Source organism: Anomaloglossus baeobatrachus, chromosome 9, assembly GCF_048569485.1.
Source record: "Anomaloglossus baeobatrachus isolate aAnoBae1 chromosome 9, aAnoBae1.hap1, whole genome shotgun sequence".
In the NCBI taxonomy this organism is placed as follows: Eukaryota; Metazoa; Chordata; class Amphibia; order Anura; family Aromobatidae; genus Anomaloglossus; species Anomaloglossus baeobatrachus.
In genome coordinates this window covers 230268086-230285790 of record NC_134361.1, presented here as the reverse complement: position 1 = coordinate 230285790, position 17705 = coordinate 230268086, and the positions used below count along the sequence as shown (strand labels likewise).

At 51.3% G+C, this 17705-nt stretch overlaps 1 protein-coding gene across 1 annotated transcript in view; it reads right to left on the bottom strand.

Moving 5' to 3' along the window:
* Positions 1 to 472, bottom strand: part of GPSM1 (G protein signaling modulator 1) — a 393869-nt gene extending 393397 nt beyond the window's left edge. Inside the window, exon 1 of the mRNA XM_075324733.1 lies at positions 114 to 472. Coding sequence (XP_075180848.1) covers positions 114 to 172 — 59 coding nt within the window. The 5' untranslated portion in view covers positions 173 to 472. The remainder of the gene's footprint in view (positions 1 to 113) is intronic.
* Between the last annotated feature and the right edge of the window lie 17233 nt (positions 473 to 17705).

Genomic DNA, 17705 nt, shown 5'->3' with positions numbered 1-17705 from the left:
ACAACCAGGGACAGTTGTGAGAATATGCCGACACCTAAAGTCTTCCCCCCATTCTATACCCCCCTCCCCCCCAGTGCTGTATGCAATGTATAGGGGCATGCCTCGCCACATACCTGGAATACACTCTCCTGGCCGGAGCATGGGGCAGTCCATTGTTAGGTAGGAAAGCCATGGATCGGTGGAGGTCATACAGTCGCGGCACCGGTGTCCCTCATGCAGAGAGGCGGTGCAGGCGGAGGGGGGCTGTGCTGCCAGGGCGCCCCTTCTAGGAGAGTTGTAGTATGGCAGCGAGGAAGTGATGTATGATAATAACACATGAAGTCTCCAGGAGCACAGATCACTCCCTGCATGTGATGTCATCCGGCGCTGATTGTCAGGGGATATAGGAGGGGAGGGCTTTGTCCTCCTTCTGCTGTGACCTGCCCACCCCCGGTCTCTACTTCTCCTGCCGATCACACAATGTCTGGATGCAGCAGCCGCTTCTGCAAATTGCTCCAGAAGGAAGGGAACACAGCAACAGCTGCCGGGGATTAACCTCCTCCTGGCTGGAGAGCAGCTCTGCCCTCTGGACACAATCTCCATATGGGGGGTCCTCCAGGGCTGATTCCTATCAATGATCAGACACTGAAAGAACCAGGGAAGAGTCTGCTACAAAGTGTCCAGAGAACACGATCACTTCCTTATCTGAGGTTAACCCCTACCAAGCCAATGCCAGGGAAGAGACTGCTACAAAGTGTCCAGAGAACACGATCACTTCCTTATCTGAGGTTAACCCCTACCAAGCCAACGCCAGGGAAGAGTCTGCTACAAAGTGTCCAGAGAACACGATCACTTCCTTATCTGAGGTTAACCCCTACCAAGCCAATGCCAGGGAAGAGACTGCTACAAAGTGTCCAGAGAACACGATCACTTCCTTATCTGAGGTTAACCCCTACCAAGCCAACGCCAGGGAAGAGACTGCTACAAAGTGTCCAGAGAACACGATCACTTCCTTGTCTGAGGTTAACCCCTACCAAGCCAACGCCAGGGAAGAGTCTGCTACAAAGTGTCCAGAGAACAATCACTTCCTTATCTGAGGTTAACCCCTACCAAGCCAATGCCAGGGAAGAGACTGCTACAAAGTGTCCAGAGAACACGATCACTTCCTTATCTGAGGTTAACCCCTACCAAGCCAACGCCAGGGAAGAGACTGCTACAAAGTGTCCAGAGAACAATCACTTCCTTATCTGAGGTTAACCCCTACCAAGCCAACGCCAGGGAAGAGACTGCTACAAAGTGTCCAGAGAACAATCACTTCCTTATCTGAGGTTAACCCCTACCAAGCCAACGCCAGGGAAGAGACTGCTACAAAGTGTCCAGAGAACACGATCACTTCCTTGTCTGAGGTTAACCCCTACCAAGCCAACGCCAGGGAAGAGTCTGCTACAAAGTGTCCAGAGAACAATCACTTCCTTATCTGAGGTTAACCCCTACCAAGCCAACGCCAGGGAAGAGACTGCTACAAAGTGTCCAGAGAACAATCACTTCCTTATCTGAGGTTAACCCCTACCAAGCCAACGCCAGGGAAGAGACTGCTACAAAGTGTCCAGAGAACACAATCACTTCCTTGTCTGAGGTTAACCCCTGCCAAGCCAACGCCAGGGAAGAGTCTGCTCCAAAGTGTCCAGAGAACAATCACTTCCTTGTCTGAGGTTAACCCCTGCCAAGCCAACGCCAGGGAAGAGTCTGCTCCAAAGTGTCCAGAGAACAATCACTTCCTTATCTGAGGTTAACCCCTGCCAAGCCAACGCCAGGGAAGAGTCTGCTCCAAAGTGTCCAGAGAACAATCACTTCCTTATCTGAGGTTAACCCCTACCAAGCCAACGCCAGGGAAGAGACTGCTACAAAGTGTCCAGAGAACAATCACTTCCTTATCTGAGGTTAACCCCTGCCAAGCCAACGCCAGGGAAGAGACTGCTACAAAGTGTCCAGAGAACAATCACTTCCTTATCTGAGGTTAACCCCTACCAAGCCAACGCCAGGGAAGAGACTGCTACAAAGTGTCCAGAGAACACGATCACTTCCTTATCTGAGGTTAACCCCTACCAAGCCAACGCCAGGGAAGAGACTGCTACAAAGTGTCCAGAGAACAATCACTTCCTTATCTGAGGTTAACCCCTACCAAGCCAACACCAGGGAAGAGACTGCTACAAAGTGTCCAGAGAACAATCACTTCCTTATCTGAGGTTAACCCCTACCAAGCCAACGCCAGGGAAGAGACTGCTACAAAGTGTCCAGAGAACAATCACTTCCTTATCTGAGGTTAACCCCTACCAAGCCAACGCCAGGGAAGAGACTGCTACAAAGTGTCCAGAGAACACGATCACTTCCTTATCTGAGGTTAACCCCTACCAAGCCAACGCCAGGGAAGAGACTGCTACAAAGTGTCCAGAGAACACGATCACTTCCTTATCTGAGGTTAACCCCTACCAAGCCAACGCCAGGGAAGAGTCTGCTACAAAGTGTCCAGAGAACACGATCACTTCCTTGTCTGAGGTTAACCCCTACCAAGCCAACGCCAGGGAAGAGTCTGCTACAAAGTGTCCAGAGAACAATCACTTCCTTATCTGAGGTTAACCCCTACCAAGCCAACACCAGGGAAGAGACTGCTACAAAGTGTCCAGAGAACAATCACTTCCTTATCTGAGGTTAACCCCTACCAAGCCAACGCCAGGGAAGAGACTGCTACAAAGTGTCCAGAGAACAATCACTTCCTTGTCTGAGGTTAACCCCTGCCAAGCCAACGCCAAGGAAGAGTCTGCTACAAAGTGTCCAGAGAACACGATCACTTCCTTATCTGAGGTTAACCCCTACCAAGCCAACGCCAGGGAAGATACTGCTACAAAGTGTCCAGAGAACAATCACTTCCTTGTCTGAGGTTAACCCCTACCAAGCCAACGCCAGGGAAGAGTCTGCTACAAAGTGTCCAGAGAACACGATCACTTCCTTGTCTGAGGTTAACCCCTACCAAGCCAACGCCAGGGAAGAGTCTGCTACAAAGTGTCCAGAGAACAATCACTTCCTTATCTGAGGTTAACCCCTGCCAAGCCAACGCCAGGGAAGAGTCTGCTACAAAGTGTCCAGAGAACACGATCACTTCCTTGTCTGAGGTTAACCCCTACCAAGCCAACGCCAGAGAAGAGTCTGCTACAAAGTGTCCAGAGAACAATCACTTCCTTATCTGAGGTTAACCCCTACCAAGCCAACGCCAGGGAAGAGACTGCTACAAAGTGTCCAGAGAACACGATCACTTCCTTATCTGAGGTTAACCCCTGCCAAGCCAACGCCAGGGAAGAGTCTGCTACAAAGTGTCCAGAGAACACCAATCACTTCCTTATCTGAGGTTAACCCCTACCAAGCCAACGCCAGGGAAGAGACTGCTGCAAAGTGTCCAGAGAACACCAATCACTTCCTTGTCTGAGGTTAACCCCTACCAAGCCAACGCCAGGGAAGAGTCTGCTGCAAAGTGTCCAGAGAACACGATCACTTCCTTATCTGAGGTTAACCCCTGCCAAGCCAACGCCAGGGAAGAGACTGCTACAAAGTGTCCAGAGAACACGATCACTTCCTTATCTGAGGTTAACCCCTGCCAAGCCAACGCCAGGGAAGAGTCTGCTGCAAAGTGTCCAGAGAACACGATCACTTCCTTATCTGAGGTTAACCCCTGCCAAGCCAACGCCAGGGAAGAGTCTGCTGCAAAGTGTCCAGAGAACACGATCACTTCCTTGTCTGAGGTTAACCCCTGCCAAGCCAACGCCAGGGAAGAGTCTGCTACAAAGTGTCCAGAGAACACGATCACTTCCTTATCTGAGGTTAACCCCTACCAAGCCAACGCCAGGGAAGAGTCTGCTACAAAGTGTCCAGAGAACAATCACTTCCTTATCTGAGGTTAACCCCTGCCAAGCCAACGCCAGGGAAGAGACTGCTACAAAGTGTCCAGAGAACACGATCACTTCCTTGTCTGAGGTTAACCCCTACCAAGCCAACACCAGGGAAGAGACTGCTACAAAGTGTCCAGAGAACACCAATCACTTCCTTATCTGAGGTTAACCCCTGCCAAGCCAACACCAGGGAAGAGACTGCTACAAAGTGTCCAGAGAACACGATCACTTCCTTGTCTGAGGTTAACCCCTGCCAAGCCAACACCAGGGAAGAGTCTGCTACAAAGTGTCCAGAGAACAATCACTTCCTTATCTGAGGTTAACCCCTACCAAGCCAACGCCAGGGAAGAGTCTGCTACAAAGTGTCCAGAGAACACGATCACTTCCTTATCTGAGGTTAACCCCTACCAAGCCAACGCCAGGGAAGAGTCTGCTACAAAGTGTCCAGAGAACAATCACTTCCTTGTCTGAGGTTAACCCCTACCAAGCCAACGCCAGGGAAGAGACTGCTACAAAGTGTCCAGAGAACAATCACTTCCTTGTCTGAGGTTAACCCCTACCAAGCCAACGCCAGGGAAGAGACTGCTACAAAGTGTCCAGAGAACAATCACTTCCTTGTCTGAGGTTAACCCCTACCAAGCCAACACCAGGGAAGAGTCTGCTACAAAGTGTCCAGAGAACAATCACTTCCTTATCTGAGGTTAACCCCTACCAAGCCAACGCCAGGGAAGAGTCTGCTACAAAGTGTCCAGAGAACACGATCACTTCCTTATCTGAGGTTAACCCCTACCAAGCCAACGCCAGGGAAGAGACTGCTACAAAGTGTCCAGAGAACAATCACTTCCTTGTCTGAGGTTAACCCCTACCAAGCCAACGCCAGGGAAGAGACTGCTACAAAGTGTCCAGAGAACAATCACTTCCTTGTCTGAGGTTAACCCCTACCAAGCCAACACCAGGGAAGAGACTGCTACAAAGTGTCCAGAAAACACGATCACTTCCTTGTCTGAGGTTAACCCCTACCAAGCCAACGCCAGGGAAGAGACTGCTACAAAGTGTCCAGAGAACAATCACTTCCTTGTCTGAGGTTAACCCCTACCAAGCCAACGCCAGGGAAGAGACTGCTACAAAGTGTCCAGAGAACACGATCACTTCCTTATCTGAGGTTAACCCCTACCAAGCCAACGCCAGGGAAGAGACTGCTACAAAGTGTCCAGAGAACAATCACTTCCTTATCTGAGGTTAACCCCTACCAAGCCAACGCCAGGGAAGAGATTGCTACAAAGTGTCCAGAGAAGAATCACTTCCTTGTCTGAGGTTAACCCCTGCCAAGCCAACGCCAGGGAAGAGTCTGCTGCAAAGTGTCCAGAGAACACGATCACTTCCTTGTCTGAGGTTAACCCCTACCAAGCCAACGCCAGGGAAGAGTCTGCTGCAAAGTGTCCAGAGAACACCAATCACTTCCTTGTCTGAGGTTAACCCCTACCAAGCCAACGCCAGGGAAGAGTCTGCTGCAAAGTGTCCAGAGAACACAATCACTTCCTTATCTGAGGTTAACCCCTGCCAAGCCAACGCCAGGGAAGAGACTGCTACAAAGTGTCCAGAGAACAAGATCACTTCCTTATCTGAGGTTAACCCCTACCAAGCCAACGCCAGGGAAGAGTCTGCTACAAAGTGTCCAGAGAACACCAATCACTTCCTTGTCTGAGGTTAACCCCTACCAAGCCAACGCCAGGAGAGAGACTGCTAGAAAGTGTCCAGAGAACACAATCACTTCCTTGTCTGAGGTTAACCCCTGCCAAGCCAACGCCAGGGAAGAGACTGCTACAAAGTGTCCAGAGAACACCAATCACTTCCTTGTCTGAGGTTAACCCCTACCAAGCCAACGCCAGGGAAGAGACTGCTACAAAGTGTCCAGAGAACACAATCACTTCCTTGTCTGAGGTTAACCCCTACCAAGCCAACGCCAGGGAAGAGTCTGCTACAAAGTGTCCAGAGAACACGATCACTTCCTTGTCTGAGGTTAACCCCTACCAAGCCAACGCCAGGGAAGAGACTGCTACAAAGTGTCCAGAGAACACAATCACTTCCTTGTCTGAGGTTAACCCCTGCCAAGCCAACGCCAGGGAAGAGACTGCTACAAAGTGTCCAGAGAACACCAATCACTTCCTTGTCTGAGGTTAACCCCTACCAAGCCAACGCCAGGGAAGAGACTGCTACAAAGTGTCCAGAGAACACAATCACTTCTTTGTCTGAGGTTAACCCCTACCAAGCCAACGCCAGGGAAGAGTCTGCTACAAAGTGTCCAGAGAACACGATCACTTCCTTGTCTGAGGTTAACCCCTACCAAGCCAACGCCAGGGAAGAGACTGCTACAAAGTGTCCAGAGAACACAATCACTTCCTTGTCTGAGGTTAACCCCTGCCAAGCCAACGCCAGGAGAGAGACTGCTACAAAGTGTCCAGAGAACACAATCACTTCCTTGTCTGAGGTTAACCCCTGCCAAGCCAACGCCAGGGAAGAGACTGCTACAAAGTGTCCAGAGAACACCAATCACTTCCTTGTCTGAGGTTAACCCCTACCAAGCCAACGGCAGGGAAGAGACTGCTACAAAGTGTCCAGAGAACAATCACTTCCTTGTCTGAGGTTAACCCTTACCAAGCCAACGCCAGGGAAGAGTCTGCTACAAAGTGTCCAGAGAACACGATCACTTCCTTATCTGAGGTTAACCCCTACCAAGCCAACGCCAGGGAAGAGACTGCTACAAAGTGTCCAGAGAACAATCACTTCCTTGTCTGAGGTTAACCCCTGCCAAGCCAACGCCAAGGAAGAGTCTGCTACAAAGTGTCCAGAGAACACCAATCACTTCCTTGTCTGAGGTTAACCCCTACCAAGCCAACGCCAGGGAAGAGACTGCTACAAAGTGTCCAGAGAACAATCACTTCCTTATCTGAGGTTAACCCCTACCAAGCCAACGCCAGGGAAGAGACTGCTACAAAGTGTCCAGAGAAGAATCACTTCCTTGTCTGAGGTTAACCCCTACCAAGCCAACGCCAGGGAAGAGTCTGCTACAAAGTGTCCAGAGAACATGATCACTTCCTTATCTGAGGTTAACCCCTACCAAGCCAACGCCAGGGAAGAGACTGCTACAAATTGTCCAGAGAACAATCACTTCCTTATCTGAGGTTAACCCCTACCAAGCCAACGCCAGGGAAGAGACTGCTACAAAGTGTCCAGAGAAGAATCACTTCCTTGTCTGAGGTTAACCCCTACCAAGCCAACGCCAGGGAAGAGTCTGCTACAAAGTGTCCAGAGAACACGATCACTTCCTTGTCTGAGGTTAACCCCTACCAAGCCAACGCCAGGGAAGAGACTGCTACAAAGTGTCCAGAGAACAATCACTTCCTTGTCTGAGGTTAACCCCTGCCAAGCCAACGCCAGGGAAGAGTCTGCTGCAAAGTGTCCAGAGAACACGATCACTTCCTTGTCTGAGGTTAACCCCTACCAAGCCAACGCCAGGGAAGAGTCTGCTACAAAGTGTCCAGAGAACAATCACTTCCTTGTCTGAGGTTAACCCCTACCAAGCCAACGCCAGGGAAGAGACTGCTACAAAGTGTCCAGAGAACAATCACTTCCTTATCTGAGGTTAACCCCTGCCAAGCCAACGCCAGGGAAGAGTCTGCTACAAAGTGTCCAGAGAACACGATCACTTCCTTATCTGAGGTTAACCCCTGCCAAGCCAACGCCAGGGAAGAGTCTGCTGCAAAGTGTCCAGAGAACACGATCACTTCCTTGTCTGAGGTTAACCCCTGCCAAGCCAACGCCAGGGAAGAGACTGCTACAAAGTGTCCAGAGAACACCAATCACTTCCTTATCTGAGGTTAACCCCTGCCAAGCCAACGCCAGGGAAGAGTCTGCTACAAAGTGTCCAGAGAACACGATCACTTCCTTATCTGAGGTTAACCCCTGCCAAGCCAACGCCAGAGAAGAGTCTGCTGCAAAGTGTCCAGAGAACACCAATCACTTCCTTATCTGAGGTTAACCCCTACCAAGCCAACGCCAGGGAAGAGTCTGCTGCAAAGTGTCCAGAGAACACGATCACTTCCTTGTCTGAGGTTAACCCCTGCCAAGCCAACGCCAGGGAAGAGTCTGCTACAAAGTGTCCAGAGAACACGATCACTTCCTTGTCTGAGGTTAACCCCTGCCAAGCCAACGCCAGGAGAGAGACTGCTACAAAGTGTCCAGAGAACAATCACTTCCTTGTCTGAGGTTAACCCCTGCCAAGCCAACGCCAGGGAAGAGTCTGCTGCAAAGTGTCCAGAGAACATGATCACTTCCTTGTCTGAGGTTAACCCCTGCCAAGCCAACGCCAGGAGAGAGACTGCTACAAAGTGTCCAGAGAACAATCACTTCCTTGTCTGAGGTTAACCCCTACCAAGCCAACGCCAGGGAAGAGTCTGCTGCAAAGTGTCCAGAGAACACCAATCACTTCCTTGTCTGAGGTTAACCCCTACCAAGCCAACGCCAGGGAAGAGACTGCTACAAAGTGTCCAGAGAACACGATCACTTCCTTGTCTGAGGTTAACCCCTGCCAAGCCAACGCCAGAGAAGAGTCTGCTGCAAAGTGTCCAGAGAACACCAATCACTTCCTTATCTGAGGTTAACCCCTACCAAGCCAACGCCAGGGAAGAGTCTGCTGCAAAGTGTCCAGAGAACACGATCACTTCCTTGTCTGAGGTTAACCCCTGCCAAGCCAACGCCAGGGAAGAGTCTGCTACAAAGTGTCCAGAGAACACGATCACTTCCTTGTCTGAGGTTAACCCCTGCCAAGCCAACGCCAGGGAAGAGTCTGCTACAAAGTGTCCAGAGAACACGATCACTTCCTTGTCTGAGGTTAACCCCTGCCAAGCCAACGCCAGGGAAGAGTCTGCTACAAAGTGTCCAGAGAACACGATCACTTCCTTGTCTGAGGTTAACCCCTACCAAGCCAACGCCAGGGAAGAGACTGCTACAAAGTGTCCAGAGAACACCAATCACTTCCTTGTCTGAGGTTAACCCCTACCAAGCCAACGCCAGGGAAGAGACTGCTACAAAGTGTCCAGAGAACACGATCACTTCCTTATCTGAGGTTAACCCCTGCCAAGCCAACGCCAGGGAAGAGACTGCTACAAAGTGTCCAGAGAACACGATCACTTCCTTGTCTGAGGTTAACCCCTACCAAGCCAACGCCAGGGAAGAGACTGCTACAAAGTGTCCAGAGAACACGATCACTTCCTTGTCTGAGGTTAACCCCTACCAAGCCAACGCCAGGGAAGAGTCTGCTACAAAGTGTCCAGAGAACACGATCACTTCCTTGTCTGAGGTTAACCCCTACCAAGCCAACGCCAGGGAAGAGACTGCTACAAAGTGTCCAGAGAACAAGATCACTTCCTTGTCTGAGGTTAACCCCTGCCAAGCCAACGCCAGGGAAGAGTCTGCTACAAAGTGTCCAGAGAACACGATCACTTCCTTGTCTGAGGTTAACCCCTGCCAAGCCAACGCCAGAGAAGAGTCTGCTACAAAGTGTCCAGAGAACAATCACTTCCTTGTCTGAGGTTAACCCCTACCAAGCCAACGCCAGGGAAGAGACTGCTACAAAGTGTCCAGAGAACACGATCACTTCCTTGTCTGAGGTTAACCCCTGCCAAGCCAACGCCAGAGAAGAGTCTGCTGCAAAGTGTCCAGAGAACACCAATCACTTCCTTATCTGAGGTTAACCCCTACCAAGCCAACGCCAGGGAAGAGTCTGCTACAAAGTGTCCAGAGAACAATCACTTCCTTGTCTGAGGTTAACCCCTACCAAGCCAACGCCAGGGAAGAGTCTGCTACAAAGTGTCCAGAGAACAATCACTTCCTTGTCTGAGGTTAACCCCTACCAAGCCAACGCCAGGGAAGAGTCTGCTACAAAGTGTCCAGAGAACACGATCACTTCCTTGTCTGAGGTTAACCCCTGCCAAGCCAACGCCAGGGAAGAGTCTGCTACAAAGTGTCCAGAGAACACGATCACTTCCTTGTCTGAGGTTAACCCCTGCCAAGCCAACGCCAGAGAAGAGTCTGCTGCAAAGTGTCCAGAGAACACCAATCACTTCCTTATCTGAGGTTAACCCCTACCAAGCCAACGCCAGGGAAGAGTCTGCTACAAAGTGTCCAGAGAACAATCACTTCCTTGTCTGAGGTTAACCCCTGCCAAGCCAACGCCAGGGAAGAGTCTGCTACAAAGTGTCCAGAGAACACGATCACTTCCTTGTCTGAGGTTAACCCCTGCCAAGCCAACGCCAGGGAAGAGTCTGCTGCAAAGTGTCCAGAGAACACGATCACTTCCTTGTCTGAGGTTAACCCCTGCCAAGCCAACGCCAGGGAAGAGTCTGCTACAAAGTGTCCAGAGAACACGATCACTTCCTTATCTGAGGTTAACCCCTACCAAGCCAACGCCAGGGAAGAGACTGCTACAAAGTGTCCAGAGAACACGATCACTTCCTTGTCTGAGGTTAACCCCTGCCAAGCCAACGCCAGGGAAGAGTCTGCTACAAAGTGTCCAGAGAACACGATCACTTCCTTGTCTGAGGTTAACCCCTACCAAGCCAACGCCAGGGAAGAGTCTGCTACAAAGTGTCCAGAGAACACAATCACTTCCTTGTCTGAGGTTAACCCCTACCAAGCCAACGCCAGGGAAGAGACTGCTACAAAGTGTCCAGAGAACACCAATCACTTCCTTATCTGAGGTTAACCCCTACCAAGCCAACGCCAGGGAAGAGTCTGCTGCAAAGTGCCCAGAGAACACCAATCACTTCCTTGTCTGAGGTTAACCCCTACCAAGCCAACGCCAGGGAAGAGTCTGCTACAAAGTGTCCAGAGAACACAATCACTTCCTTGCCTGAGGTTAACCCCTACCAAGCCAACACCAGGGAAGAGTCTGCTACAAAGTGTCCAGAGAACAAGATCACTTCCTTGTCTGAGGTTAACCCCTACCAAGCCAACGCCAGGGAAGAGACTGCTACAAAGTGTCCAGAGAACACGATCACTTCCTTGTCTGAGGTTAACCCCTACCAAGCCAACGCCAGGGAAGAGACTGCTACAAAGTGTCCAGAGAACACGATCACTTCCTTGTCTGAGGTTAACCCCTGCCAAGCCAACGCCAGGGAAGAGTCTGCTACAAAGTGTCCAGAGAACACGATCACTTCCTTGTCTGAGGTTAACCCCTGCCAAGCCAACGCCAGGGAAGAGACTGCTACAAAGTGTCCAGAGAACACGATCACTTCCTTGTCTGAGGTTAACCCCTACCAAGCCAACGCCAGGGAAGAGTCTGCTACAAAGTGTCCAGAGAACACGATCACTTCCTTATCTGAGGTTAACCCCTACCAAGCCAACGCCAGAGAAGAGTCTGCTACAAAGTGTCCAGAGAACAAGATCACTTCCTTATCTGAGGTTAACCCCTACCAAGCCAACGCCAGGGAAGAGTCTGCTACAAAGTGTCCAGAGAACACGATCACTTCCTTATCTGAGGTTAACCCCTACCAAGCCAACGCCAGGGAAGAGTCTGCTACAAAGTGTCCAGAGAACACGATCACTTCCTTGTCTGAGGTTAACCCCTACCAAGCCAACGCCAGGGAAGAGACTGCTACAAAGTGTCCAGAGAACACCAAAAAAAAATTGTTTAAAAGAACAGAGAGTCCTCAGTGGTTGATACCTTTTAATGGCTAACTGAAAAGATGGTAATAATTGCAAGCTTTCGAGACTACTCAGGTCTCTTCATCAGGCATGGTATAACACAAAATCTGAAGAGTCACGTATTTATACACAACAGGACTTAGAATAGTGCAGTAAAAAAAAAAAAAAAAAAGCAGAGAACACCAATCACTTCCTTATCTGAGGTTAACCCCTGCCAAGCCAACGCCAGGGAAGAGTCTGCTACAAAGTGTCCAGAGAACACGATCACTTCCTTGTCTGAGGTTAACCCCTACCAAGCCAACGACAGGGAAGAGTCTGCTACAAAGTGTCCAGAGAACACCAATCACTTCCTTGCCTGAGGTTAACCCCTGCCAAGCCAACGCCAGGAGAGAGACATAGGTCTGTCCATGCTATTGTCTTGTGACTGAAGGACATTTCTCACTAATAATGCTGGATTTTATGAGAAAGTGACAATAAATGTTTACAGAAGGGCTTTAATTCCAGCTTTTTAGCGGAGTTACATCAGGGGTCCGCAGCCTCCGGGCGGGGGTTAGGGCTTTATGTGGAGTTTGATCTTTGAAACATAAATAATGATAATTTCACTTCATAAGACAAATATTGCTAAAAAGATGACAATCGCTTCAGCGTCTCATCACTAAGGGGCGCTCCGACACTCAAACACCATCTGTGCGAAGAAAAGAGGGTTTGGGGTTATTTTCTTTTTGTTTTTATGTTACACATTTTTTTCTTATCGCATGCTATATATTTACTAAAACAATCAGGAGTCTTAGAATTTTCATTCTGGCCCCTAGACTTAGTACGAATACATCCAGAGATACAGGAGGAGGAGGAGGTGAGCTGTGACATCCCTTATTATGAATGATGGATCCAGTGTTATCCACTGTATATCGACGAGTTGTCAGTCATTATACAGAAGGAGGAGGTGAGCTGTGATACCCCCTATTCTGAATGATGGAGCCAGTGTTATGTACTGTATATAGAGGAGTTATCAATCATTGTACAGGAGGAGGTGAGCTGTGACATTCCCTTTTGTGAATGGTGGAGCCAGTGTTATCTACTGTATACAGAGGAGTTATCAGTCATTGTACAGGAGGAGGTGAGCTGTGACATTCCCTATTGTGAATGATGGAGCCAGTGTTATGTACTGTATACAGAGGAGTTATCAGTCATTGTACAGGAGGAGGTGAGCTGTGACATTCCCTATTGTGAATGATGGAGCCAGTGTTATGTACTGTATACAGAGGAGTTATCAGTCATTGTACAGGAGGAGGTGAGCTGTGACATTCCCTATTATGAATGATGGAGCCAGTGTTATGTACTGTATACAGAGGAGTTATCAGTCATTGTACAGGAGGAGGTGACCTGTGACATTCCCTATTATGAATGATGGAGCCAGTGTTATGTACTGTATATAGAGGAGTTATCAGTCATTGTACAGGAGGAGGTGAGCTGTGACATTCCCTATTATGAATGATGGAGCCAGTGTTATGTACTGTATACAGAGGAGTTATCAGTCATTGTACAGGAGGAGGTGAGCTGTGACATTCCCTATTATGAATGATGGAGCCAGTGTTATGTACTGTATACAGAGGAGTTATCAGTCATTGTACAGGAGGAGGTGAGCTGTGACATTCCCTATTATGAATGATGGAGCCAGTGTTATGTACTGTATATAGAGGAGTTATCAGTCATTGTACAGGAGGAGGTGAGCTGTGACATTCCCTATTATGAATGATGGAGCCAGTGTTATGTACTGTATATAGAGGAGTTATCAGTCATTGTACAGGAGGAGGTGAGCTGTGACATCACCTATTGTGAATGATGGAGCCAGTGTTATGTACTGTATACAGAGGAGTTATCAGTCATTGTACAGGAGGAGGTGAGCTGTGACATTCCCTATTGTGAATGATGGAGCCAGTGTTATGTACTGTATACAGAGGAGTTATCAGTCATTGTACAGGAGGAGGTGAGCTGTGACATTCCCTATTATGAATGATGGAGCCAGTGTTATGTACTGTATATAGAGGAGTTATCAGTCATTGTACAGGAGGAGGTGAGCTGTGACATCACCTATTGTGAATGATGGAGCCAGTGTTATGTACTGTATACAGAGGAGTTATCAGTCATTGTACAGGAGGAGGTGAGCTGTGACATCACCTATTGTGAATGATGGAGCCAGTGTTATGTACTGTATACAGAGGAGTTATCAGTCATTGTACAGGAGGAGGTGAGCTGTGACATTCCCTATTGTGAATGATGGAGCCAGTGTTATGTACTGTATACAGAGGAGTTATCAGTCATTGTACAGGAGGAGGTGAGCTGTGACATCACCTATTGTGAATGATGGAGCCAGTGTTATGTACTGTATACAGAGGAGTTATCAGTCATTGTACAGGAGGAGGTGAGCTGTGACATTCCCTATTATGAATGATGGAGCCAGTGTTATGTACTGTATATAGAGGAGTTATCAGTCATTGTACAGGAGGAGGTGAGCTGTGACATTCCCTATTATGAATGATGGAGCCAGTGTTATGTACTGTATACAGAGGAGTTATCAGTCATTGTACAGGAGGAGGTGAGCTGTGACATTCCCTATTATGAATGATGGAGCCAGTGTTATGTACTGTATACAGAGGAGTTATCAGTCATTGTACAGGAGGAGGTGAGCTGTGACATTCCCTATTATGAATGATGGAGCCAGTGTTATGTACTGTATACAGAGGAGTTATCAGTCATTGTACAGGAGGAGGTGAGCTGTGACATTCCCTATTATGAATGATGGAGCCAGTGTTATGTACTGTATACAGAGGAGTTAGAGATAGGGATCTCCAGAAGCTGGCGGTGACGTCGCTCATGTAAATCTATTGTATCATGCCCACAGGGGCATGATACCACGGAAAGAAAGCAAACTAGACGGGGCGAAGCGACGCCTAAAGGACTAGCCCCTCTGCTCACGTACATATGGAACATGTAAGTTAAACTTTTTTTTTATAAATTCACGTTACATAGTATTACAACACAGGGATGGGGAGGAAAGGGGTTTTAGGCCACATAACACCCTGCCAATCCCTTCACTGGCTTCCCATCGCCCAAAGACTCCAGTTCAAAACACTAACCATGACCTACAAAGCCATCCACAACCTGTCTCCCCCCTACATCTGTGACCTCGTCTCCCGGTACTTACCTGCACGCAACCTCCGATCCTCACAAGGTCTTCTCTACTCCTCTCTCATCTCCTCTTCCCACCATCACATCCAAGATTTCTCCCGTGCTTCCCCATACAGTGGAACGCTCTACCCCAACATAAAAGACTTTCACCTACCATAGGAACCTTCAAAAGGAACCTGAAGACCCACCTCTTCCAACAAGACTACAACCCGCAATAGCCCTCAGTCCACTGCAGCGCCGCACAACCAGCTCTGTCCTCACCTACTGTATCCTCATCCATCCCCTGTAGACTGTGAGCCCTCGCGGGCAGGGTCCTCTCTCCTCCTGTAGCCTGTGAGCCCTCATGGGCAGGGTCCTCTCTCCTCCTGTAGACTGTGATCCCTCGTGGGCAGGGTCCTCTCTCCTCCTGTAGACTGTGAGCCCTCGCGGGCAAGGTCCTCTCTCCTCTTGTAGACTGTGAGCCCTAGCAAGCAGGGTCCTCTCTCCTCCTGTAGACTGTGAGCCCTCGCGAGCAGGGTCCTCTCTCCTCCTGTAGACTGTGAGCCCTCGCGGGCAGGGTCCTCTCTCCTCCTGTAGACTGTGAGCCCTCGCGGGAGGGTCCTCTCTCCTCCTGTAGACTGTGAGCCCTCGCGAGCAGGGTCCTCTCTCCTCCTGTAGACTGTGAGCCCTCGTGGGCAGGGTCCTCTCTCCTCCTGTAGACTGTGAGCCCTCGCGGGCAGGGTCCTCTCTCCTCCTGTAGACTGTGAGTCCTCGCGGGCAGGGTCCTCTCTCCTCCTGTAGACTGTGAGCCCTCGCGGGCAGGGTCCTCTCTCCTCCTGTAGACTGTGAGCCCTCACGGGCAGGGTCCTCTCTCCTCCTGTACACTGTGAGCCCTCGCGGGCAGGGTCCTCTCTCCTCCTGTAGACTGTGAGCCCTCGCGGGCAGGGTCCTCTCTCCTCCTGTAGACTGTGAGCCCTCGCGGGCAGGGTCCTCTCTCCTCCTGTAGACTGTGAGCCCTCGCGGGCAGGGTCCTCTCTCCTCCTGTAGACTGTGAGCCCTCGCGGGCAGGGTCCTCTCTCCTCCTGTACACTGTGAGCCCTCGCGGGCAGGGTCCTCTCTCCTCCTGTAGACTGTGAGCCCTCGCGGGCAGGGTCCTCTCTCCTCCTGTAGACGGTGAGCCCTCGCGGGCAGGGTCCTCTCTCCTCCTGTAGACTGTGCGCCCTCGCGGGCAGGGTCCTCTCTCCTCCTGTAGACTGTGAGCCCTCGCGGGCAGGGTCCTCTCTCCTCCTGTAGACTGTGTGCCCTCGCGGGCAGGGTCCTCTCTCCTCCTGTAGACTGTGAGCCCTCGCGGGCAGGGTCCTCTCTCCTCCTGTAGACTGTGAGCCCTCGCGGGCAGGGTCCTGTCTCCTCCTGTAGACTGTGAGCCCTCGCGGGCAGGGTCCTCTCTCCTCCTGTAGACTGTGAGCTCTCGCGGGCAGGGTCCTCTCTCCTCCTGTAGACTGTGAGCCCTCGCGGGCAGGGACCTCTCTCCTCCTGTAGACTGTGAGCCCTCGCGGGCAGGGTCCTCTCTCCTCCTGTAGACTGTGTGCCCTCGCGGGCAGGGTCCTCTCTCCTCCTGTAGACTGTGAGCCCTCGCGGGCAGGGTCCTCTCTCCTCCTGTAGACTGTGAGCCCTCGCGGGCAGGGTCCTCTCTCCTCCTGTAGACTGTGAGCCCTCGCGGGCAGGGTCCTCTCTCCTCCTGTAGACTGTGAGCCCTCGCGGGCAGGGTCCTCTCTCCTCCTGTAGACTGTGAGTCCTCGCGGGCAGGGTCCTCTCTCCTCCTGTAGACTGTGAGCCCTAGCAAGCAGGGTCCTCTCTCCTCCTGTAGACTGTGAGCCCTCGCGGGCAGGGTCCTCTCTCCTCCTGTAGACTGTGAGCCCTCGCGGGCAGGGTCCTCTCTCCTCCTGTAGACTGTGAGCCCTCGCGGGCAGGGTCCTCTCTCCTCCTGTAGACTGTGAGCCCTCGCGGGCAGGGTCCTCTCTCCTCCTGTAGACTGTGAGCCCTCGCGGGCAGGGTCCTCTCTCCTCCTGTAGACTGTGAGCCCTCGCGGGCAGGGTCCTCTCTCCTCCTGTAGACTGTGAGCCCTCGCGGGCAGGGTCCTCTCTCCTCCTGTAGACGGTGAGCCCTCGCGGGCAGGGTCCTCTCTCCTCCTGTAGACTGTGAGCCCTCGCGGGCAGGGTCCTCTCTCCTCCTGTAGACTGTGAGCCCTCGCGGGCAGGGTCCTCTCTCCTCCTGTAGACTGTGAGCCCTCGTGGGCAGGGTCCTCTCTCCTCCTGTAGACTGTGAGCCCTCGCGGGCAGGGTCCTCTCTCCTCCTGTAGACTGTGAGCCCTCGCGGGCAGGGTCCTCTCTCCTCCTGTAGACTGTGAGCCCTCGCGGGCAGGGTCCTCTCTCCTCCTGTAGACTGTGAGCCCTCGCGGGCAGGGTCCTCTCTCCTCCTGTAGACTGTGAGCCCTCGCGGGCAGGGTCCTCTCTCCTCCTGTAAACTGTGAGCCCTCGCGGGCAGGGTCCTCTCTCCTCCTGTAGACTGTGAGCCCTCGCGGGCAGGGACCTCTCTCCTCCTGTAGACTGAGCCCTCGCGGGCAGGGTCCTCTCTCCTCCTGTAGACTGTGAGCCCTCGCGGGCAGGGTCCTCTCTCCTCCTGTAGACTGTGAGTCCTCGCGGGCAGGGGCCTCTCTCCTCCTGTAGACTGTGAGTCCTCGCGGGCAGGGGCCTCTCTCCTCCTGTAGACTGTGAGCCCTCGCGGGCAGGCAATAATATGACTGCGGCAGCCAAAGATCGTCACTAGATAAACAAATCTGAGTGTGTACAAGGCCATTGAAGTGTAAAACTGGACAACCCCTTTAAGAACATGGCCATTTTTATTTTTTTGCAC